Source organism: Argiope bruennichi, chromosome X1, assembly GCF_947563725.1.
Source record: "Argiope bruennichi chromosome X1, qqArgBrue1.1, whole genome shotgun sequence".
NCBI lineage: Eukaryota > Metazoa > Arthropoda > Arachnida > Araneae > Araneidae > Argiope > Argiope bruennichi.
The window spans coordinates 60,550,100-60,577,751 of NC_079162.1; the positions used below are offsets into that span (position 1 = coordinate 60,550,100).

Genomic DNA, 27,652 nt, shown 5'->3' on the forward strand with positions numbered 1-27,652 from the left:
TTGAAACATGCCCACTCTCCCAGATTCATTTGCAAAGCTCAGCTCAATTTCCATTCAACGGTGCAACTGAGTTTCCAGATCTTTCTAATTTATATAAATGACATTTATGACAATATATCCGTTTCCATCTGCTTATTCGCAAATGACGGCAGTGTATCATAACTCAACTATCAGAGTTATCTGCTTGCTAAATTACAAAATAGTTTCGAACATACGACAGGTAGGATTAAAGCTTCGGTATTAGTACAATTTCTATTCAGGAATTGTAAAGAAGCACGGAATATCAAATTTCACTGGAAAAATTGTCTATTTTTTCGGTATTTGGAGCTTTACTGTAAATTGCTATTCCATTTGTTCAATAAAAAAGGTTTAGTATGATTTTTCCCACCTTTTTTATCCATAAATAAATAAAGATACGTTTCCATACATATTCTAAGAAACTGAATTGTAATTTTTTATTCCGTTTGCTGAATAAAACTGGTTTAGTATGATTTAACCCATTGGTTTTATCCCTAAATAAATAAAGGTATTTTTCTATACTTATTCTAAACTGAATGGAAAATCTTCACTTCAGTCTCAGGGAAAGATTAAATTAATATTTATAAAAGTAAACAATGTCTTTCTTAAGAGATGCTCAGGTTTTCATTTTATTTAGACATTTAATTGGAGGTTCGAGGAAATATGAAGTTAGAAAAGCCAGTTTCTTTTATAATATTTCTAAACAACTGTTCTTTGAAAGTATTTGAAAATATATTTAAAAAATCCTTTCGAAATAATAACTTGATATTGGATATAAGAGTTATAAATATTTTTTTTGCTATCTCATAACAAAACAACCGATTTATTTAATTTTCATTTGATGAAAATGAAAAATATTGTAACTTACCGATGAAGTTTTCCCATTTTTGCTTGTAACTTTTAACAAAGAACCTTCATAGCCCTAAAATCAAAGTGAGAATATATATAGAAAAACATATTTATTTTTTCTGATAAGAATAGTTTAGAAAAATATTTTTTGATAAAAACACACACATATATATATATATATATATATATATATATATATATATATATATATATATATATATATATATGAAAAAGAAAAACTCACATATTTTTCTACACATGATTTATATTTCTCTAAAATTTTAAAGAATTCTAATTGAATTTAAATCAAAAAGTTTAATTCTGCAGCTAGCCTTGCAATATGTTTCCAAACAAATACAAAAGTAAAAGGAGAAAAGGGCGAGGAAATATCAAACTTATTTCAAGAAATAAATTTATGAACATATTTATGTATTTTAATTCATGAAAAGTTTTATGAAAACGTATTTTTGACAAATTTATGAGTTTCCGAAATAAGAGGAGATTCTTAAATTATTTAAAGATCTAATTAAAAATGTTATAAGAATATATTTCTTGACAAAAAATAGTTAAAAAAATATTAACCACCAGTGATTATGGGATCAAAAATAAAATATTGCGCTGGGTGGACATGTTGGCTGCCGTTTGAATCCCCTGTGATTCACACTTCTTTCTAATTAGATAACCTCCTACTCTTCTGCAGTTAAGAGATAACAAAAAGATACCTTCTGATTAGAAAGATGATATGAATCACAGGCTTGAATCTCGGAGCGAACCTGTTAAAAATGATTTATCTCATATATGTATATAAAATAAACATTCGTTTATTTAGTGGTTGTGTGGTTTATAGTAACACCCAAAATTACTTGTTATAAGTTTAATATATTTAAGGATTAATTAATTAAACTACATTAATTAGTTAGAAAGTGTTTTGGTAGTATGTTACAATGCATGAAAAGAAACAGTGTTATAGTTATAGAGAAATAATTGGTTGTGAAAGCTTCGGAATGTTGAAAGAGAATCTTCATTTATAACCAAATAAGTAGCTCTGATAATGTGTTTAGAAAATTAGTCTAGACAAGAAACCTTCCTTTGATTATAAAGCAAAAGAGATCTAGCACGCAGCTAATGCCAATACGCTTTACTTGCAAGTATAATCAGTTAGCTGATGATAGAACACGCTTATAGAAATAATGTAATGAGTTTTTTTCAAATAGTTTCTTTATAGATGCATTAAATAGTGTTAATAGCGATGTGACTTTTTAATCTGCAAATAATATGTATTAGAAATTATTTCCTCTTCATTTATCACTAATAGAATATTTGATAATCATTTATGTATACTGTAAAATCATTTTAAAAAATCTTAAAATACACTATATCACTATTGATATGGTCTCCCTGAAATGCTTCATATTTCTTAGTGTTTGATAAATTTTATTTAAGGTATTTAAAATTTTAATAAGGCGTTAAAATGTTATATCCGTATTTAACAATTAGAAGAAAGTATCTGAAAATGTATTACAAAGTACTACAAAACCACGCTGCATTCAAGTTTCTAGAATGTTTATTGCTCTTTATCAGCTTGAGGTGTATATGAGTGAGAACGATAGAACATTTGGTTAATATTTTAAAAACATTTCACGGTAAAAAGAAAACAATATCCTCCGTATAATTATTTATTATGAAGTTAGGGAATAAAGAGTCTTGCACGCTAATGCTTGCCAACCCCTTTTAGAACTGAGTAACAATTTTCCCAGGTTTACTACGCAAATCTTGCTCACTTCGCTAGCTACAATATGGTTACTGCATCCTAAAACAGTTATTGTGAAAAACAATTATGGTTAATTTTAATTCATTCACTTATAATGATTTAATTTAAAACATAACTGAATGAAATTTTTTTCGGGGGTGGTGGTGGAAAAAAATATTTTTTTTTTCTTTTTGTAAACATTTAGAAAACAACTGAAAGAAGATTACAAAAGCAGAGAATGAAAGTGATAAGAGACAAGAGATTTATTATTTAAAGAGATCTGAAAACCAATTATTTATATTTAATGATAAAAAAATTATTGTATGACGTCTTATCACAACTATAAGTAAACCAAAAATTAATTTGAGTTTCTTAACTTTCTTCTAATTCCTCCTGAAGGCTTTTCAAAATGTTCTTTAATTGATTTATTTGCTTGTCGAATTCATCTTCTTTCATTATTTTGATAATACTTTTCAAAATGGTTGAGACTCATGTTTAAGTAATAAAGATAAAAAAAATCGAGATAAAGCTTAAATTAAAGTTCGCCTGTATTCACGTTTCGAAAGAGAAACTTATCAAGCATATATATGTTGCCAAATCTTATAGCTAAATTTTCCAATTTTTGGGAGTCGTATAAGAGAATTATTTATTTAAATTCTTCGGACAAATAATGTATTTTACAATTATTTTATTATATGGCTATGATTGTTTAAATGGAATTTCCTCTTTATATTCCTAATACAATTACAAGTTATAAGTAAAATGCATTTATAAAAGAATACTTAAATTTCTAAATAAAGATTTATAAATACCTTATAGGCTCGGAACAATAAGTAAAGCTCACGAGGTTTTGCATCCATCGGCAGACCACTCACGAATAGAGTCCGAACCTGAAAAAACAATGCGTATTTATTATTTGGATAGTAAATTTCAAAAGTTTTATGATATAAAACAATGTACTTGTAAATAATAACTGTACAGTGAAGGTTCATACATAGTGTATATTTTTAAAAATGCAATAAATAAATAGAGATGATTGGAACTATGTTCCAACTAACTTCACATTAAAGTTTTCCTGACTGTTTTTATACGAGTTTTAAGATGCATGAGTACAAAGAAGTTGTTTATTGTTTCGTCTGTAAAGGATTGTTGAATAAACAGTCAAATAATGTTGAATAAACAACTTTCTACAAGCAATTTTATGCAGAATGTTTTCTATTGATTTGTCTATGAAAGTTGTTGAAAATTCAATAAGAATATTTATGTTTAAAACTTCTTCCAAATCTTTGGAGTTGCTGATCTAAAGAAACACTTGATAATTTAAATTCAAAACAATTTCAGTTCCTTTTCTTTCCTTTTAGAGTAAAAATAATTGATGAATCATCATAATTGAACCAAAACGAGTGAAATAAATAAATACGCTTTCATTATTAACTAGGAAATTTGGTAACTAGCTGAATTTAATTTCGATTAAATATTTTATGCATAATTTGATGCTCCTGATTCCCTCAACAAATTGTTTTTCTGCATGAAATTGTGATTAACATTAAAGAAATGTTATTTCCTAAGTTGTGCCTCACGGCATCATATTGCATTAAATACTTAAGTGTCTAAGTAATGCATTTCAGATTGCACATTATATTTTGAGGTAATGCAATTTTCCCTTCTTATTCCTCAAGCGAACTGCGCGAATGACAAACATAATCTTTTTTCCTTAACTTTTAACAATAGAAGAATTTATAAAATTAAATATATGGTGACATTAGAAAAAGCTGTTGAAATTTTCAGCAAAACTGAAAAATATAGTTGTAAATTAGGCAAAAATATCCTTTTAAACATTCTCAAAATTCTGACAAGAAAGGCATGATAACTAAACTGAAATCATTTAAATGACAATCTTTTAAATTTTAAAATAATGTAAAAATCATCTTTTTTCAATTATATTTTCGGAAGTTATGGTAGAAAACAACCAAAAACACAAAACACAAAATTAATTATAATTAAAAAATCTACTCCAAGCTACACATCTTCACTCATTAAAGTATGTTTGTATCAAATTTGATATCTTTATGTTAAATGCTCTAATCTTAGAGCAGTAATACTATACACATTTATATAGAAAGAGATCTTTAACATTTTGACAGATTGTTTACACAATTTGATACAGATCTTTTATTCTATATATAAATCACTATGTTTAATTTCCTACGTCACTGTTATCTATATCCTTCAAACTATTCGAGTTACCATGTTCATATAGATTTGGTTGATTGAACAAATAGATTTCTCACGGAAAAAATTCCTCAAAAAGTTATTTTGAGAAAATCACACACCAAGCTTCATACTAATAGCTCTTTGGATTTTTGAGTTATGGTGTTCTCAGACCGACAGATAAACATAATACCAAAAATACGGTATTTCTTAAACCAGATGATCTAAAATGTGTAAAAACTAAACTCTCGAGATCGAAATTTTTTTCACGAAACTCTCTCTTTGCAAGGAAGAAGGTGCAAAAATGTTGTAATTCAGCATCGATAAAAGAATATAATTTTGATAATTTAGTGGCCTGAAGAAATTTTAAGCCATTAAAATCATTATCATGTTTTGCATGTGTTGTTTTTACTCAGTTTAAGATCTGAACAGAAGTGAAGTTAAATAAGGAGCAATGTTTTTAAGAATAGTGCATTTATATTCTGTTACATTCCGTAAAATATCTATCTTCAATCATTTATTTTAAAAATATTCAAGTTTAAAATATAACTTTTCTTTTATATTCATATCTCTTCTCCCTTAGTTTTGTCAGCAAGGAATTTGCTCTATCAAATAAATCACGCTTCAATTAATAAATGTTTAATGTTATTTTTCTTACGAAGTGAATATATGATATAACATCAAATGTCCTATTTGCTACAGCAAAAATTAAATGAATAAAATGCAATTCGTTTTAAATATTTTTGAAGATTTTTCGACAAATTAAAAAAATAACGTAACATTCATTGAAAATCATAGAAAAAGTAAGCGTAAACTGATAGACATTAATTCTTTTAAAAATTTAAACAGAAATAAAGGGACATTTCTTTTAAAGTTCACGACGATGCTCAAGCCAATAATAATAGCAGAAAGTGCATGAAAATACATAAAATAAAAAGTGCAATTTAGGTTTTAAGAAAAATTATCATGGAAAAAATAAAGCTCAAATACACATTGGATTTCTAAAGCTGTAAGCACTGAAGTTTAAAACTGCATTTCAATAAGCATTTAATGTGCTCTAAATTTACAAAAAAAAGTAAAGAAAAAAAGAATTAACTCTGCATTTAGGAGCTTTGCATTTAATTATATTAAATAATAAGGCTTTTTTTAGGCCGACGAAAAGTGTGAACAAATCTAGTCTCAAGATTTTGTAAAAAGAAGAAAAAAGGAACAGTTTTCAGAAATTTCTGACTTTAATTGTCAGAAAGATGATGAAAAAATGAACTTTGCATATTTATATCGAAAATAAAAGTATTTGAACTATTTTTTATTCATATGATGCAGTAATTTCTTTATGCAACTAATTAAAATCTCGTAAGAAAATAGATATAAATATAAAATAATGAAATAAATAAAAAAAATAAATTTATGCACTGTCGTTTTACTTATGTAATGAAATTCATTTTTCAAAAAATATTAGTCTTTCCAATTATCCGTCTTTTCATATGACTTTCATATGACTTTATATGTTCATGGAAATGATAATTATTTATCATTTCTGAACTAACTCCAAAAATAAATTAGCTCTGAAACAAGAGTAATATAAATTTATTTAAAGAACGGAAACGTTTGATGCAATGAATTACTTTTATTATGCATAAAATGATTAAAGTAAAAATTAATAATATATTAACCATAAAAGGAACCCAAGAGAGATTTCATATATTCTAATTAGAAAGAATTCCATTTCATATTAAAGAGATTTAATATCCAGACTCAATTTGAATAAAGCTGAAACATAGTCACCTTCCACTATGCTACAGTAAACTTGCACCGAAATTCTACCTACCGTTATCATTGACTACATGACAATGACAAATTGTTTGCTGTTTACATTAACAATCGATAGGTGCCACTAGTGGCAACAGTTATGAGCTTCATTTTCTGATAACCGGAGGATATACCTGGAGGCTACTTTCAATCAAAACCAATCATCAGTCTACAATTCTGAGCCTTCCATATTATAGTCAATTTCACAAAAGGTTGAAATGATAAGTTGCTTTTGTGACTTTTTTCGGGTTAGGACACATGAGGATATATCATGAAAAAACCAAAGTTGGAATTGAATTTTGTTTTCTGTTACCAACATTTTTCCACGATTTGTTAAACGGTATTTTTATATAGCTACCGATTTTTGTACGATACTTTATTGAACGTATTAATTGGTGATAAATAGATTAACATAATATGCTTGAAATGATATTTTAATAAGATTAACTATTTAAATATAATTAAATATTTAATAAGATTAAATATTTAAATATAATTTAAAGATAATTATCTTCTGTTCTGATAATAGATCTATTTGTAAACGTCGCTGAGAGGCATTTATGTGACTTAGACATATATTTATGATTAAAAATTTATTGTTTTTTAAAACTTTAAGTATCTCGTCTTGAAAGAAAATATTTTCTTTCAGTTATGTTGTACATGTTTTAGAGCATGCAGATAAGAGAACAAGGTTTCATGTGCGAATTTTTCAAATGAATTTCATGTGAATTAATTTTTTCTTCTATTCTGATTTCTTGATTAAACTGCACAGATGGGGTAAGATATCAATACATTTAAAATTTAAAAAGAATTTATTATTGGAAAAAGAATTGTCATATTTCGATTTTCCTGAACGAATGGCAATTTTTCTTGACACAACTAACTAGAAAATATATCTTTTTCTTCGTACAATGTTACAGAAAATAATTTAAAATATAAAATAATTTTTATGGATGAGGTTTTAGTCACTATAATTTCTATTAATGAATAAAATAAACATGTTTGTTCGTGAGTAAATCTTTAGTTAATGGTAAGTAATAATATAACCAATTCTCTATCGCGTGTGTATATAAATAGTAAATAGACGAAGAAACATATGATTGCTTATCTCCAATGTTTTTTCTGAAAAGGTCTGGCAAAATTACTTTAAAAATAAGAAAAATTCTTCACATTATATATATATATATATATATATATATATATCTTATTTTCTTCGGTGTCAATATACGTCTTATTTTGAAATGTTTATCGAAACCCTAATTACTCATCTAATTATTTTCTGTATTATTATATGTCTCGCACCAACTTTAAGGTCAGAGTATTCAGTTTATTAAAGCACCAACACAATAATTAGCAAATTTATAATTAGTGCAGCTAATGAAACATTAAATTCTAAACTAAAACTGATTTTTACTGTGTTTTAAATATTCGCCATCTTCGCAAAAATAATAAATATCTACAAAACTACATATCAGGCTTCAATAATTATGCAAGATTCTTCAACGTTTGAGCCTGTAGCACATCAGAAACTGGACATCTTTGTTTTGAATTTTAGACTTAAAGCGTATCAGATATATTTTAACAATGTTTACAGGAAATATTTTCGTACTAGAGTTACCTTTACTTTTGTAAAAATCTCCAACTGGTAATTAAGAACTTTATGAGTTAACATGATTCTAGAGTTTTAGAAAAATTTAGAGTAACTTTTTGAAATCTATAATTAGAGACAACAACAATATAATAAGGTATTTATATAAAACTTCGGTTCGAAAATTGGATGAAACATGACATCTTAGAAAGTTGTTTGGCCATGCCCCGTGAAAGAGACAGTTTTAGGAGAAAAAGAGATCTTATTCGAAATTCCTGAAACCTCACAGCAATTGCAACATAATAATAAATTTGCAAAACAAAATATAATTTTCACTAAGGAAATCTCAGAATAAAATTAAATGTGATATTCAATATGTCAAAGCAAATGGAATAGAAAAGATAGCTTGATATATTAGTAAAATTTAGAATTTGATTAAATAGAAAATGTTTGAAAATTTTAAGAATATTGATGCATATATCACTAAGAAAATGCTGTTTCTTTCATTTAATTTTCAGAATGATGCTTCTTAATTTGTATAATACGGTTAAGAATCTTTATTAAGTAACACATAAATAAAATCACAATTTATAGCAGTGCAAGTTGTTTATAAAATATGTATAAATCATATTTCATAAGTAATTTTTATAAGTATATATTTATGAATGAACGTATGGGAACACTCATAAAAAAAAGATTAGCATACAACGGAATTTCTAAAACTCTTCCAAATAGAAGAAAGTAATCTGGAAGAATGCTTCTTTTTGCTTTTGTTTGGTAAACGTATACAATAACCTATTCTTATGAAATCATAGTCCTATGATAGATATTCATTCCAATTATGTTTAGAGTGTAATTGCCTCTTTCCCTTAGTGTTACACCTTTTCTCTTCAGTTGCAAAATTAAATTCGCATGGTACATTTGACATTGTCACGTGTTAATAAATATATTGTATGGTAACTACGATGAGGTTGAAGACATATATCGTCAAAAATAAATTTTCTTAGATAAATATTACAATAAAAATTTTAGCCTGACGATCAAAATATTATTTAACTTATATAATAATGCATAATAATTTTGACAAAATTGCTTTCATGTAGATAATTTTTGGAATAATAAAATAGGAAAATAGTTTTAATTTTTGTGTTCTTTGCTCCTAATATTGTACTTCGATTCTTCGGATATGATATTTTGTGTTTTGTCTATAATAATAGTGATTTTAGCAAAAATTGTTTCTTTCAAATACTTTATAGATTTCCTTTGATAATACTTGATAGATTTTTGAAATACTTTATAGAAATTTTTGGTCAAATTGTCTTTTCTCTCTATTATTTTTTTACTGTAAGAAGCTGTTGTGACTGAAAGGAAGGGTGGAATTAAACAATTTTCAATGACATTTTGTGAATGGCAATTTATTTCAGAATAAACAGAATCCATCAAGCTATTTAACTCTTTAATTCCATACGTTTTATTAAATTTAAAAAAGAATGTTTTTATCTTAAATACTATGCAAAGTGATTTGAGTAACTATTTGATGTAAAAATATTTCTTCATACTTTTACAGAAAATCTAATTTTTGAATTTTTAATAGTTTTTAACATTAAGTAATGAAAGAATGCCTTTAAACATGTAAAAGTCTTAATAGGATTTTATTAGTTTTTTTTTTAAATTTCTTTAAGCACAGGAACCACTCGTATAGCCAGGTGGCCTGCTGCTACAGGATCCCATGTTCAAATTCCAGTTTTATACAAAATCTTCGGTTAACATGGGCCTGACGCAAGTTATATGATATGGCAAAGGTTTAAACATCTCTTCTGTAGATGATTGAAGGTCTACTATTCCAGGCTATATCAAGTGTTCTAGTTTATGTTTTTCTTTCATTCTAGTTTATGTTTTTGGCGAAAGTTTTTTTTCAAAACAATACACGAAACCGATCTTTCAACCAGAATAAAAAGAACACAGAATTATAAACGAACTAGATATGAGAAATCAAATTATTATATTGAAATAAAAATAATTTATCGTATCTGTCTATCTATCTATATATCTATATCTATATCTATATCTATCTATCTATCTATCTATCTATCTATCTATCTATATATATATATATATATATATATATATATATATATATATATATATATATATATATATATATATATATATATATATATATATATATATATATATATATATATATATAAATAATACATTATATGAACAGGGGCGTTCTTGTTATACCATGACATTATTTCTCTATAACATGATTAAGTAGGAGGTTCACATATTAGCAGTTATTAAGAGCTTTTGCTAAATCCACGAACAGGATGAAACTTTTCGAGCAAACAAAGCTTAAAACCGGAAAGAGAGGGAGTGGAAAATCATTCAGAGCTTACATAAAATCAAAAGTGGATTCTTCCGAAATTTAGTTAAGCAAACGTTGATTTAAATGTCCGTATAACTGAGAAATATCCGTAATGAAAATTGTGATGTTCATATAACTGAAATTATATATAGATACACACACACACACACACACATATATATATATATATATATATATATATATATATATATATATATATATATATATATATATATATATATATATATATATATATATATATATATATATATATATATATCTGTGTGTGTATGTATATATACATAGATAGATAAATGGATAGAGATATAGATATGTACTTGAAATCTTCTAAAATTACGCTATAAGATCTGTATTGCTTTATGCTCTCATATTACATTGCTATGATTTTAAAGAGATGATAGCGATTCTCGAAGTAATCTTTTTTCTATATTCCACCTTATCTTTCACAAACAATGTTTTGGATTGCGCTTTCCATTGGAATCCTCCCAGTTGTCGCTTTCTCAGGAAAAGTGTCCGAGTCAGCATATTCGAAGTCCAGAGATTGAGAAAATAGAAACTGGCAGTAGTCACAATACTGGATATGTTTTTTAGGAAATGTACTCTTGATCCATTCTATTCTCCCAATCTGCAAGGAATCAGGGAGACAATGTGCGTCGTGACCAATGGCAATGCGACTGATTTTCGCATACTGGTCCCAGTTATCCCTGGTAGAGGAGGAGTAGAGGGGGGAAATATTAAATCCCTTGAAGTTTCAGTGCTTTTAGATGGTGAAAGCGGAAAAAAAACTACTAAACCCTGAGAGGGAAAGGGCAGAGATAAGTCCAGTAGCAAATCAAAAATTTATCCATTTCCTTCTGTTTTTACGCACACTATCATTCTTTCCTTGTTTCGTTTTTAGAGAACTTTATTTCGAAATTTTTGCTCAGAGGTAGTCTTATAATCCACTTTCCAGTTAACGGGAATGTGATTCAGCGGGCGGAATAATAGTTTTGGAGTTGGAAGTAGTGTATAAAATGAAGAAACTCGAAACAGTATTAAGTATAAATAATGGTATAACAAAACATTCAGTAGCCCTAAAATATATCTACAGCAAAGATATGTCATTTAAAAATGCATATAAAATATATTGGAGAAATTTTCTGCGAAGATTAGAGATAATTTTTTCATTACATTGTTTCATAAAATTATGTACCCTTCCGTTTCCTTTCTTCTAACCAGCATTATTAGTTCTAATAAACTTTCACTTTAAATGATCAAGAAAAATATTCTGTATTCTAGAAATCTGAACAGTTTGTTTATATTCTTTCATTCAGCATTTTTAATTATGATAAACTTTAGAAATATTACTGGGTTGATTCTATCACCATCTAGGAAGACATACTTTTAAAGAAACCATTGTTGTTCCAAAATCAATAATGCAGAATTGTTTTCTGGAATATTGTATGCCAAAACAAATCATCTATATATATACATGTTTTGATCTTTCAATTTCTTTAACACTAAGATTCCACGCGTATAGATTTATGATTATTTATGAGAGTTGAATAGAAAAATGATTAAAAAAAGTAATAACTTCTTTATAAGCTTCTTCAGCTGCAGGCTGTTTTGAATTTTCTGTTGTGCGCAAAATTTTTTATACGTCAGAATGATTTTTCAATGAAGTGAATAGCAATTTCTATGCAACCCTCTAGTATGACATAATTTATTGGAATAATCATACAAAATATTTTAATTAATTTAAATAAATCTATAATAAAATAAGCGAACTTCTATGAGGCCATTGAAATATTATTTCTGCGTTGCTCGAGGCGGAAGGGTTCTGCATCTTTAAATTTGAATAAAGGAAAATCTTTCGTATTTTGATGAATTATACGATTAATCATTTATGATTGAAATAAATGTTATAAATAAGGAATAAATTAAAATGATTGCAGGAATAAAAGAAATTTCTTTGCTTTTTAATCCCTTCTAAAAATCACGAAGAAGTTCAGGTTTTAAAAGAAATAAAAATGAATTTGAAACGAAACTGAAATAAAAAATAACTACTCGGGTATGGTTATTTATAAAAAATATTAATCAAGAATTTTTTTATCAAAGGAATTTCATTGGAATTTAAGTAGATATATTATTAAAATCCTTTTATTTCATTAAAGACACTTCGTAAATGTGAAAATGGTACGATATATACTGGATTATATCCCTCCATAAATATATAATTTTTGTAAAACTTTGATTCATATTACAATTTTTATGGGGCTTTTTTTACAATAAATCAGGAATCAATTATTGCTTTCTTTCTTCATATTTTTCTGATATTGATAAGACAACGAAATAAGTTTTAAATCTTATGACAAAAAAGAGACCAGGTAAATGTTAGAAAAAGAGTTATATTATTAAATTTACTTAAAGTTTTACATAGAGCTGCAGCTATATATTATCATAACGCAAACATAAGTAGAAATATTAAAATATCTAGAATTTAGGAACGCATTTTAAAGTCAATTTATAATTTATTTGGAAAAGTACATTTCTATTTGATTTCTTAAGTCAATTTCTATTTGATTTCTTAAGTCAATTTATTTTGATTTATAAATCAATTTATATTTGATTTCTTAAAAAGACTTTTATGTGTTACAAATTGAATAAATTTTTTCGAAAAACTTTTTTAATTTTTAAAACACTTTTCTAATTAATTCAGAATTAATTAATTTAAATGTTTTTATTTTATATTAATTCAACCAATAAATTCTAAGTCAACATAAATAGTTTAAATAGTTATATGCTTATAGAAAAAAATGGAGGTTTTGAATACCGTTTTTTTTTTCTTTTTATGAAAAAAATATTTAAGAGAAAAAAAATTATGAGCCGTTAACCAGTCAAATACCCAGAACAAATTTCCAAAATGGAAACTGTTAATGATTTTGAAGCAAAAATACATGACAGATGTTGCAGCGCGTTAACCAAGATTTAAAATAAATTTATTATTGAAGAACATCAGATAAAAGAAAATAATTTTTAAATGCTAAAGGAAAATAAAAAAACAACATATATGCAAGTTATTTTAAATCATTTTTACTAAAGTTTATCAAAAAGTGAATAAAGGTTACTATTTGAGCTAAAATTCAAGAAAACGTAAAAATTATCTAAAAACATTATATAAAATTATAAAAAATCTTAAAGTAAATATAAATATATATAAAACATACAAAAACAATTTTTTTTCTGAAATTATTTTTTTTCATCACCTTTCACAGCTGATAATAAATTCTGCTCCGAAATTATTTCTAACTATAATATTGATTCGCCAGATTTTCCATTTATCATTTCCCTCTTTCCTTATTATTCTTAGTTTAATTTAGGTTTTGATTCTCTATCAGCTTGTTGTGACATTCTTAAACAATTAGCCAATAAATTTTCCAATAATGAGTTCATTTCAAGTTTTGAAAGATAAACACTCTGTGCATGTAAAATATGAATTTTGTTCTTACTTAGAAGGTTCTTCACTTTCTTTTCCGCCATTACTCAGAAGTTGATGACTAGAATGAAGGATTGGGCTAGAGATGGGCTGAAACATATTATTAGTGGTTATTGTTCTCATTTATGAATCGTTTCCTCTTTAAAGAACATTGGTGCATTAATAGCAAAATTGTGACATATTAAAAGTCTAGTCCGATCTAAATGCTTTCTAGCCAAGGCAAATATCAAGAGCATCACATATATTTTGTAATATTGATAAATTAATTATTTTCTTAAATAAATTTTTATAGTGCGAAATCTTTCTTCATTGAATAAATGCTTCTTATTCTTCATATAAACAGAAATATAAAAAGTAGCTATACAAATAAACATTTAATAAAAGAAAAGAAGGTTTTATTCCTTATATGGGTAATTTTTAATAATATATTGTGAAAGACGTTTTTCAACCTTTTTATGCATTACTGGTCTTTCAGCTACAAGATTTTAATGTATTATTGGTCTAAAATGTGCAAGAAATTAATTGTGCTAAATTTTATTAAGATTAAAAAGCCTTGTATTAGATCGCAGAAAAGGAACGATTTTTAAACGATCTACATAAAAGGAGGATTTCCTCTAAATTTCACTAATTAAAAAGAAAAGAACGATTTTTAAATGATATTCATAAAAGGAGGTATTATCTCCAAATTTCACTAAATTATTTAAAAACTGATGTTTTACATTGTATACATATTTATTTTTTTCTAAGAATTACATTTAGACAAATAATTTAGAATTTCAAAAGCATTTGTAATTTGTTGAATAAATTATGCTTTTCAAGAATTTTTTCTGTCAAATCATTGGATATTCAATGACACTTTTTTTTTTTGTAAAAGGCTAACTAGTAAGTATAAAATTATGCTGGGCGAAAACTTACAATAATACTTATTAATCAAAAAGTCATATTCACAGCAGGAAACAACCATACTTATAAGAATTTTCTCTCTAATATGAGCATTTTTTCTAATTTGAACGAATACATTGTGGTTTTTATGTATTCGATTGCAGTCAAAATTATTGTAAATGCATTGAATACTAAAAGCGAAATGCAATTCACCTTACATTGCCACTGAAAATTGACAATTAATAACATTCGTATAATTACTTCATTTTCAAAGTTGTGAAAAAAGGAATAATTTTTAATTTATACCTATCTCCATTTCAATAATTTTTAATATAATATTCGAATGTAGGATATTATTATGAGGCCTTTTTGATATTTGCCAAGGTCCGGAAAAAAAATTTCAAAACATATTTGCACTTGAATGTGATTATAGAGTAATCACTAGTAATATGTTTCGTTCCCTGATGAGGACTGATGCAAAAGAATTTTTGATTTGAATTTAAAAATGATTTATTACATGTTTGATTACACTGGTCATTTTTTTTCATATTTTCGCAGGATTTCTTTTGTATTAGCTCGATATTATTTAAAATTATAATAAAAAAATATTTATAATTATTACTTCTAAGTCACTCACTTACTTAAATGAGGACAAATAATGTAAACATACGCATTAAATATAGTATTTCATTATTCAGTAAAATCAACACTAAAAAACTAATGCAGAATAATTCGCCAAAAATGCAAACATTTATTACATTTGCCGACATATTTTCTGTTTATGAGTTTTTTATTCCAAGATTATAGCTGTGTATAAATAATAGTAAAAAGTTAGCGCATAAATTATAAGAAGTTCTTGAAAATAACTGAGCCAATGGAAGGGACTTAAACAAAGCGAGGGTAAAGACTGAGAAACAGAAAATAATAGCAAATAATTTAGGGCAAATGTCAGTGATTCCTGGAGATATGAATGAGAATTCAATGATAAATTTCTTGTTGATGTCTTGTATCACTATGTTTTCATTCATTGAAAGATCTGTTGAAAAGGGAAAAGAAGTTATACATACCTCTACACATTTCAAATGCTATACGAGCTCTCTGAGTTTTCATTTCACTTCAGACCTTGTAATTTTGCATTAAAGCATAAGAAAATATGTCATTTCAAGACCAGAAATAACTCTCAAACTGAGATTATAGAAATCACAAAATTTCAATTCAAATTACTTGTTCGTGAGTTACTAGTCCTCCATCTACCTACAGGTAGGTGCAAAGGAAATAAAGGATATACTTCTATTCCTTAGACCTTTATCTTTTAACCAGATTTAAAAAAACTATGAAAATGAGATCATAGAATGACTTAAATTTATTAATAGAACTCCCAATGATATTATAAAATAATTTGTTTTCTTAAATTTGTATACCTAATAAAGGCAAATTTTTAAGCAAATTCTATATATAATCAGTAATTAATTATGCTGAGAGCACGAGAAAGCTATGTACCATGAAATGAATGCACTGAATATGCCGCATGCTTTACCACAAGAAAGCACTGCGCTAAGAAACATAAACCTGTGTTTGATCCCTATATATTTAAAAATATTGGATGTCCTTGAAAAAAATATACTCCAACATTTGGTTTTTGAGTTAAAGAACTACTTAAAGTTAAAAGATTTTTAATTTTACTCGCTTTTTCTGCAGTAGCAGTGCAGAACCACGTTCTTTTTCATCTATCGGTGATACTATCTCTGGTAGATTTTTACATCTAGTAATCTTCGATTGTTGTTTCATTGAAATCATGTCGTTCAAATTATTCTTAACTATGTCACCGAGCAGCGAAGTAATAAGGTCTACCGCTTTTCATTAGTATTTCATTTCAGTAAAATGGTTTATGATTTTTCTTTACATGTTTGAGTATTATCACTGAAAAAATCTTCCGATGTTGATAAAAAGGAGCTTCTGAATTCGATGATATATTGTTGCTTTCTCTTTATTTGAATAGCTTTTAGAAATATTACCACATTGACAGTAAAATATTGTTTGAAGGAAAGGCATTGTGCAAACAGTTTTTACATATTATTTCTTTTAGAATTAAATTTGCTCCTGTTCTGGAGTTTTTTGTTTTTTTTTGCCCGAAAACAGAAAAAAGCGTAAAATATAATTTTGATCTATTTTGTAAGGTCCAACCATCGGAAACAAGTGGTTTTAGCCAATATTATTAAAATAACTTATTATTCATAGTCGAAATTCAATGTTTCCGCTAATTTTACGACCTGATTTTCAGATAGAAAGAATTTGACTTTATAATTTTAGTTTAAATAAAATGTTATATAGAAAATTAAATTAAATATGTATTCACAATAAAACACTTTAATTAAACCTTTTATCTAATACTTATAAGTACATTAATCAAAAATTAATATATTGCTCTACATTAATATATAATATTTATCAGATAAAGAAACACAAAGTTGCTTAACAGAGATGTCTTTTTTATTTATTTTAATGTTCCGGAAAGAGGTGAATGCGGTTTTAAATAATGATTACTAATTATAATTATTAATTTGAAACGACTTAGGCCATGATTCCTGTTATCTCCATTAAATTCGTTTCTTTTATCATTCGGATGGTAATTAGCTATAGATTACCATGATTACGTCTTCTGAAACGGAAAAAAAGAAAATTAATTATAGCTTGGTAATCTGTGCGGTTTTAAATATGGCAAACTTTCAGCATTTGAAAGATAACACATCATAAATGAAAAGGATACTTGCTGCTTTTATTTTAAAAAATATCGATGTTTCTTAGAAAGAAAAGCGCATTACGAATTAAATCTTGAATTGTAGTCAAAAAATCAATTAAATATTTTAATATGATGCTCCCAATATTTTCTTTATTTGTAAAAGCAAAATGACGATATTTAGGAATCAGTTTCAAAGTTTATATCTAATTAAATCATTATTAATTGCATGAACACCTGTCTGAAAGAGTGATTAAATTTTAAATGAAAGATATTTTAAGATATTTAGAAAAAATAATTCACTCATTAATAAACAGAAAAAATGAATCAATATAAAGTTTGTTTACATGAGACCATAGACTGATAAGTAACAGTCCATCTTCTTTAATAATTAATTACACCTTACCCTCCAATACCATATTCATTCTCCTGGTAATGAACATTATGTAGTCCAACCCATAGGGCAAGTACGACGTAAGCTTATATCCTCTCAAATGCTCTGACATTTTCTGTGGCCCATTTAAGAAGCGTTTCCGATTTATACATAAAAAATTGAGAATCATTAATTTGTTAGAATTTTCCAAATCGGAGAAAAAAATGAAAAATTCACTTGCCGTCGGCATATGTCCTAAATATTCATTGGACTGAAAATATCGAAATTTCATTGTTCTCTCAAACGGTAACAAGCATTTTGAGTCGATTTAGTTTCAAACTATTACTCAAATTCTGTTTCAAACGATACAAAAACTTAATCTTGCATCGAGACAAAACACCGTTGCTGTAGTAAGTAGAATTTGAAGCAAAAATTTCCCCTTCAAAACAATACTATTCATTTGCATGTGTTTCAAGTCTAAGACTACTCGAAATGAAAATCCCATTTGCAGCTAGGTGAGCAACGAACACCCAAAAGCGCCTAAAACCACAAAGTACGCAGACTAAAACAAAACAAAACCAAAAAAAGAGATGCAATCGGTACCTTCAATAGATAAAAAAGAGCTGGAAATTCGATTTACGGGGCCAGAAAAGTGATTGCTAAGACTTTACTTTGTCCCAAAAGAAGAGGCTGGTTTTTATAATCGCCTTCCAACCTTTCCACCAAAAAAATCAATAAATAACGTGATTTTGAGCAGAGCGCTGTTTTTGTCTTTTTTTTTGTATTTTGCTTCTGTGGCTTGTTTTTTGCGACTTCGTCATACTGTTCCTTCAAGCTTTAAAAACAATTACATTAAGACATTAGATATCGCACGAGAGATTTCAAGAGGTTTCACTCGATTTTCGGGCTCCCAACTGCAGTTATTTCCAATACCTAATTCCTATGGGTCAGGCTAAGAACCAGGTTGAATTTTTTTTATATATTTTTAACAAGATGATCATGTTTATTAAATCGTATATGGCTAACTTTAGAAACAAAATCAACTGTTTGAGTCATGTTTGGGAGTTTTTAAGCCCTTTAGTTTTTGGAACTCTTTAAAGGTTTGTTTCAAAATAAACCATAACGCGATATTTTATATGTTCAAAAATTGTACCTGATCAGGATTTCATAGGACTTTTTTTCTTTTTGCATTTGAAGTAAAACAACTTATCCAGATATTTAAAAGAGAAAGGATGTCGCTGGATTATTACTTAAAACGCATTGAGAAGAATATCTTTCATTGAATTCTGCGGATTACCCTATGAATAAAACTTCCTAGTTTTGAAATAAAGTTTGATGGAAAAGTACTTCCTTCAAAATTTGGAAACTTTATTCACAGGGTAATAAATACATTTGACTGATTGTAACAGATTAAAGACCAATTTTTATATTTTTGAAATTTCACAATTTTATGAACCAACGCTAAGTTTCAATTAAGATAAAAATATTTTTGAAGCATTTTGATATAACCTGTTTTAAGACTGATAAGATTTAATAGTATTATTGAAAAATATGATTTCTGAGAAGTCAAGAAAAACTTTATTACAAATTTTAAAAAGTATAATTTTATCATATTTATTGATTTTTATATGTATTCTGAACTATAACTTATAAATTTTTACATACACGTTTTTTAAGCATACGTTTATCTAAAGAAAGGGTGATAATATCTGATGACATGCATTTTTTTACGAAAACATAATCAGCGGAATGTCAAATTAAACGTCTGATGTAAAAGTTTTATCATAAATTAATTAATTAAATACTAAGTATACTCAACTCAATTGCATTCAACATTTTTATTGCAAAAAATTGAAAAAGGAAACTTTAGCTGAAAGATATTTATTTTTTATTCTCTAAAAGTATTAGTTTTCTGATATTCATATACAAGTACTATTTAATTATTATGATTACATTTTAAATCAAGTATTCGTGACTGTACATAAATATGGAGCAAAAAAATCAATTTAGTGTTAATGTTAAAAACCAAAAATGATGTTAGAAACAATAAGTTAACGGACGTCTATTTGAATCGTGAAAGAATCATCATTCGTAGAAGTTTTAAAACTCTCAATTAATTAATTAAGTTATTTTTTTGATAAAGGCTTTAAAATCTTTTGATTGATTATCTGAATTCTGATAAAATAAATAAATGGAAATGATGAAACCAGTTTAATAAAACAGAGAAAAAACATGCGTACATTTTTTTCAAAAGTAACTTTATCTTTAATTCCGTGAAACAGTTTGAACTATTCAATAATGATTTGATAAAAAATGTAGTAAATTTTAAAAATCCTCGGTATTAATTATATTATGTTTATTATCCTTTTTTTAATTTTCATGGTTATATTTGATATTAATCTGCAATTAGGGTTTCATATTAAATTTATTCTTTTCCTCATGAATATTTTTTCATCTATGTGTTTATATGCCTTATAATTCCAAAGGATGTCGTTTAATATTTAGAATATGGAACCGAATCGCTAAAACTCTCAGTTCAGGAAAACAAATAAGTTAATAAAAAGCAATGTGTTAAAATTTTTTTTGAAAAAAAAAACTTTATTTAAATTGATTAGAATAAATTTAACCCTTAAATAAGAAAAGTTTATTTTCTTTCCTACAGAAAGTTTCAAATCGCAGTATTGCATGAAACTTAAAATCGCAAACAGATAAAACTGAAATTCCTTTCATTAAAATTATAAAAAATTTGCTCATCAGCCTGTTTCAATTTGTTAGAAAGTTTTCCTTTACCCATCCATCTGAAAACAGAATTCAAATAACCTTCAAAACGAAAAGAAAAATGAGAAGTTTTGGAACTTTTTATCCATCTAACAGACTAAAATGTCATAAGCTGATGGACGATTCACGTACAAAAGCTACCAGCGCGCCACCATTGTCAGTGCACAGCAACCATTGCTAGAGGTTATATCTCTTTTAGCACATAATTTTGATAAATACCTAAGCACCGATGGCTAGCATTTGCAATACGTTTCTAGCGCAGTCATGTGAATCATTGCAGCTGCCTTAGAAGTCATTGGCCATTATTTGAGATGGCTACAAAGGTGATGTGGCCCATTACGAGATGGGGCTACCATTCGTCTGCGGCGCGAGCACGAACTCTCCCTCCCCTTAAATAGACAGTCTTGACAGTAGCTGCCTGGCAGACCTAACCAACAGTGAGCTCGAAATCTGACAGCTAACCATCATTATTACACTGCTCCGACTTCCGTACGTAGCAGCTACGTGTTAGTGCATGCGGGAGTTTGAGATTAGATGGTGGGGCACAGTTCCCCCAAGGCAAATGGTAGCACATATATGTTCCCTTTCCTTTCTAAAAGGAAAGGAAGGCATTGGATGGAATTGGGAGCTTTAACGAAGGAATCGGGGTTCAGTTAACGATTTGATTCAGTGGAGCGACAGAGACGGACAGATATTGTCTGCGTCTCCGTTCCGAATTATACGGAGTAATATGAACTCAAATTAATTTTTCCTCGAGAAGGGGTTTAATCGATGCGGCATTTGCATATTTCTGAGCGATTTTTCATAGGTGGTAGATAAATATACTTTTTAGTTAATGACAAGTTCTTCGAAAAGATTATGCTTTGGGAATTGTAATAGTTATTAGGATTGCGAATGGTTATATTTAAGGTTTTATAACTAATTTTAGTATGGCAAATAGTTATGTTAAATTGTAATGTAACTAGAATTTTATCTAATAATATTTCTTCTGTCATTTAATTAGTTTTAGAAAGGTTTTAATTGTTTGTTATTGATATCCTGCCAAAGAAAGAGGGCTTTAAAATACTTCTAAAGTAAATGTATTTTATAGATTTATTATTAAATTCAAATATCCTGGCATATTATGAGTACCGAAACAAAACTATCCAAATAATTAATTGAGAAACTTAGCAATGCAATAAGATTTCATTCAGCATTTAATTTTTATTTATATTCATAAGTTATAGTAAATATCGAATTAAGTGCAGTAGAAAAAGAATTTTAGTGGGCTTCATCTTGACTTAAAGTACGTGAATAAATGCATTAAACTTGAAACGAAATTTATAAAGTTGCATAACTTTTTTTTTCCTGATTACTGAATAGTTGAAAGATAATTTCAATTCTTATTCATAGATTTGCATTATAAAAATATTTTGCACTCAAAAGATAGATGAGAAATTACAGATTAATTGCCTATATTGAAGAAAATATGAAAAGATTATAATAAATATGGAATGTAGTAGAAAAGATACATTAGCGGATTTATTTGGCACTTAAACCACATGATTAAATATATTAATTATGAAACGGAATTTCGAAATTCGCATGATTTTTTTCAATATCTGATGAATGGTTGAAGAATAAATATGATTTTTACTCACAGATCAACGTAATAAAAATATTTTTCTACAAAAATACAGTAGATAAAAATTTTTCATTATTAAAACTCTACGTTCAGTGAAAATATAATACTATTTCATATAAATTGAATAATTTTAGTTTTATTTACAGAGCAAAAGTTTAAACATAAAACAAATTTCGCTTTTTTGCAATAATTAAAGGAAAATACTATACATGTCAAACGATATAGAATTTAGTTTTTTCTACACTCTGAAAAATTAACCTTATATAAAGGGTACGGCTATTCAGTTTCTTTATCAACGTATTATTCATTATTAAACGAAAATTCAGTAATCAAAACCATCATCTCCTACAATCAGAAATGCTTTTTTATTGCAGAATATTTTCTTTATTATGATATAAATTGAAAATAGGAATTCGTTTTGAAAAACGTACAATTCAATCAGTTATATTCATAAGTAGTAGCGGTAATTCTTTTTTCAAAATTCTTTTAATTCAAAACTTTTTCTTTCCAAAATCGTTTTTCTTTTCCTTTTATGTTATTTAGAAGCTGAGACACAGCTTTAAAAAACTCTTGTCTTCTGATAAGTTAACCAGATGCCTAAGCCTACAGTCTGAAATCGCTGTAAAGTGCAGTTTTTAACCAGTTTTTTTATTTTTAATTTCAGATAACTTTTTTATGATGTTGCTAGTGCTCACTGATTGCTCACTGATCTTATTCACTAATTATCGTGATAAAATATATCATGACAAAACACAAATGAAGAATACTGTTCAAAGTAATTAATGCGCATGAGCGCATAAAATCTTATACTAAATCAAAATACAACAATGTTCCATAAAAACTGAACGATTTATCTTTTATTACTGTTCAAAAGATTGAATATATCTTTTTTAATCAATAATTAGAATGTAAATTTCATCAAATATGATACAAGCCGAACTATTTAAAATTTATTTTTTCACAAATCGCTGAAATATCAGTTGCAAATACTAGTTATTGTTTTGGTTTCTTTTGCAAAGTATTGTTCGCTTTTTAACAATATGATGGAATATTATCTAGAAAATTATTGTTAGAAATGTTTTCTTTATTAGAAAATACTTTATTTATTGCGATATAAGAGGGAAACATGAACTCATTACGAAGAATATACTTCGAAAAATGTTATACTCAAATATCATTATATATGAGATGGGCTATTTTTAACGATACTAAGCCCTAGCCTTTCGCCTCTTTCTTCTTTTAGGACGAAACTCTTTCTTGCAGTTGTTTTCTAAACGGTAATGATCTGTTCATTAGTTCAATATTTAGTTAAAAAATATACTTTCTTTTCAGGAGAGATAACGTCTTAGTGTATTAATTTATATAATTAAGACAAACTATGAGTTCTAGATTTTTTGATTTATGTGAATAATAATCATTTCAATAATTATGATTACATATTAATTGATCCTTAATTTAACAGACTAACTTACCTTTTTAGGCGAAAAATATGTTAATAGAAAATATAAGCTTTCTAATTTGCAGTACTATTAAGAATAAATTCTTTTTTATTTGTATGCTTTTTGTATATTTTGTTTCTTTCGTATTCGATTCTCTCTCTCTCTCTAAATTACTTGCAATTTAAGCGATTACTAACTAGAAGACTAGTTAACTAGTTTACTCACTAACTAGTTAATTTTTCAATGAAAGTCTATTATTTATAGAAGTGAAATTCGAGCTAATTTTAAAATATATGTTTTAGCGATATTGTATAAAACTATGCCATGAGAACACTTTTTATATATATGGCACATTATACAGGGTATTTCAGAATTCATAGAATGCATTTTAAAAAGTGGCTGAGCACATTGCAGAAAATACATTTTTATATAGGACTGTATATGCATTTAATGAAGCCAAATCGCAAGAAACAATCATAAAAAGAAGCATAAACCATTTAATTATGCCATCTTAATAATATTTACAATAATTACTTCAAATAAGTTTCACTAATAGTAGTACAGTATCAGAAACCTAAATGGTGAATATTATTGGGTTTATTATTTTGATATTTTCGTTATTCGAATGTTACCCTGCAGGTGGGTGAAAAATATCAAATATCTTTAAATTATTGTGTGTAAATATCTTTATAAAAATATCCAAGTTCAGGAACACAAATTTAAGCAATACTGTTTGCATTGTTATGAGGAAGTACTTCTTAGCAATGCTACGAGCAAATGATTGATGGTTTCTGTCAAGTATATTTCTTGTATTTTTTTGCTTTAACGATTCACTTGTCACACTTCAACGAGTCAATATGACTTTCTTCTTGGAACCCATACATTATTACACAAAAAGAAAAACTGCTTTTTTTGATAAATATGCCGAATTCAAAAAATTGTTTTTATATGTTTCTTTAGCCGAACTTCTAAGATGGCTACATAAAGTTGGAAATATCCCGTATAGTGAAGCATATTGTCACATAACTTTTTAAAAGAAAACAGTTAAAGATCATTTGATCAAAAAGTGCTATAATCTAATTTTAATCTAAATATTAATTAAAATAATGACTCCGTTATAAGTAAATAGATGTCTATAATATTTTGTGCTAGTTAAGGCAGATTTTTGGAGTTAATTTGAAGTAGAACAAGCAAAATGCTATTATTTCTAAATTTCGAAGGAAATCTAACGAAGTTTGCAGAAAAAGAAAAAAAGAAATTAATGTGTAACTATCATTTTGGAGCAGCAGTATTACCGTAAACTTCTAAAAAAATAAATAAATAAAAGTTTAAATTATATCCTCGAACTTCTAAAACTATAACTGCAAATGTTTAAAAAATGTGATAATTATATCACACGTTTTAGAGGTTTGCATTTATAATTACTTCCTAACAAATGCGTATAAAATTTAAATTGGAAATTGCTTTCCTCTATTGAAGAGAAAATGTCTTATTTTTCCAATCTGAATAAGGAATTTTCTTATCAAATGTGTTCAATCTCAAGAAATTCCATTGAATTCTCGAATATTAAGGTATCCGACATCATTCATCGATTCAGTCCGAATTCTTCAACCCTTTTCTATATTTGAATGGATTTTCATCCTTGTAGAAAATATGGTAAAAAGAAATTTCCAGTCCGAAAAGTATTTCTTTCATATTAAATTATGAAGCATTACTTTCACAAAGCATTATAAGATTTTGAAGGCGATATTAATAAGCTGGAAATTCAATTATCTATTCCTGCAGAGATTTTCAACAATTTTCCTTATTAGAATTATGGGGTTTAATTAATATTGAAGTAGTAACATGACTTTCTAACTCTATTAGAGGCAAAAAAAATATTTTTTGTAGAATAAGTACCATGTAAAATGTACATATATGGTAGTTAGATATTTTACTTAGAAAAGTTCTGTATGGTATAAATAATATAGTTTTCTGGAAGCACTTGTGCTTGAATTCTAATTTTAAGTACTCTCGTGTATTTAAAAAAGTAAGCTATGTTTAAGATATGTTATAAAAATATTTTTTTATAAAAGAAATCTTTCAGTTCTCATATAAATAAAATGCACACAGATTCACTTGTACTAGAATAGCTGATCAGACAGACTTTCTCTGAATGGGTTTCGTCCGAAATTTCGTAAAAATCAACAGATTTCATGCAACATGCATAAATCAAATTTTATCCGACTCTCCCTTTGAGTTATCATGCTGATAGACAGGCAGTCATAATTCCAAAAATGTGTTTTGCTTATTCAAGGAAGTGCGAAAAGTAGAGATTCTTTAAAATCTCTAGTTCGAGTTCTTAGACCATTATGATACATTCTTTTTGAATACTTCGTATGCAAGAAAATAAAAAGAAGAAGAAGAAGAAGAAAGCACATCATGATGAATTTTTCCAATTTCCATGACTCAGCTTCAACTGTAGTCGTGGCGGATCTTATTTCTTTTTATCCGAGTTTCCTCAAAATGAAAACCCAAACATCATCTTGCACTCACTGACCTTATTCATCAAGGATAAAGTCTTTGTCTAGTGAAAGTTCTCTGTGACATTCATCTATATATTCATGAAATACACCCCAACCCTTTGACGAGTCATGTTTACAAAGGAACCTGAGACTGTTTGTTTCAAACGGAAATTCCTTGAAGAAAATAAATTTTCTACTCCTTGTTTTCCGCTTATTACACTTGCAGAATTCACAGATGGGAATTTCCGCCTTAGTCCCTTTCTCGAGATCGCTGCACTCGCTCCAGTTCACGGACTAAATAATTACGCGGAAGTCTTTGTTGGAATTGAACTTGGTAAGTTTTGGGGAAATCTCGGCGGGAAGTGCTGAGACGGCGATCTTTCTATACGTAGCATTTAAATAGAAACATGTTGCTCATTTCTATGCAGAGGTTTTGTGGCCACTTAGAATAACAACGGCACGAGAGTGCGAACCGCAGCATTCTGTAAATTTACCAGTTTGATCTCTTTTCACACCATGTGGTTATTAATAGCTGTTTTTCTATCTAAATTTTTGAATTATCTCGAAAATAACAGATTTATTTTAAAAAGATGCTATTCTTCGAAAGGAAAAAACTAATTGTTTCATCACATCCTAAAAATATCAAAATATCCGAGACTTATAGCATGTAAATAGAAACGTATTGATGAGGGCTTCGCCCGTTAGAAAAGCAGCTGCGCAAGAGTGCAAACTACAACATTTTCTGAACTCACAAGCTTGATCTCCTTTTATATGATATGGTATCATGAGCAGTTCCTTAAACCTCAATCCTTGACCTTGTTCGGAAATAACAGATTTATTTAAAAAACAAGAGAAAGGAAAAACTGATTCTTCACCATGTATGATAAATATTATTTTATTTCTGACTTTCGGATGGCTGAGATAGCAATCTTTCAGTATCTAACATGTAAATAGAAACATATTGCTAATTGTAGAGCAGAGCTTTTGCATATCAGTAAAAGCATTATAGTAGAAAAATATATATATTGCAGAACTTTAAAATTTACATGTTCGGTTTCATTTCATAAGATGTCGTATAATCTGTGGTTCAGTCTTCAAGTTTTGATACAGCACGCACCAATTTCTTTTGATATTTGTTTAACATTCATTCAAATATTTGGAACTTGGAAATAATAAATTCAAAAAACGAATCATGTTATGCTTTAATGGAAGGTAAATCTTGT

At 27.3% G+C, this 27,652-nt stretch overlaps 1 protein-coding gene across 1 annotated transcript in view; it reads right to left on the reverse strand.

Moving 5' to 3' along the window:
- LOC129959037 (protein couch potato-like) overlaps positions 1–27,652 on the reverse strand; it is a 297,256-nt gene that overhangs the window by 44,033 nt on the left and 225,571 nt on the right. The window contains exons 2-3 of the mRNA XM_056071812.1: positions 3,430–3,507; positions 887–940 (exon numbers count right to left, since the gene is read on the reverse strand). Of these exons, the coding sequence (XP_055927787.1) occupies positions 887–940; positions 3,430–3,507 (132 nt within the window). The remainder of the gene's footprint in view (positions 1–886; positions 941–3,429; positions 3,508–27,652) is intronic.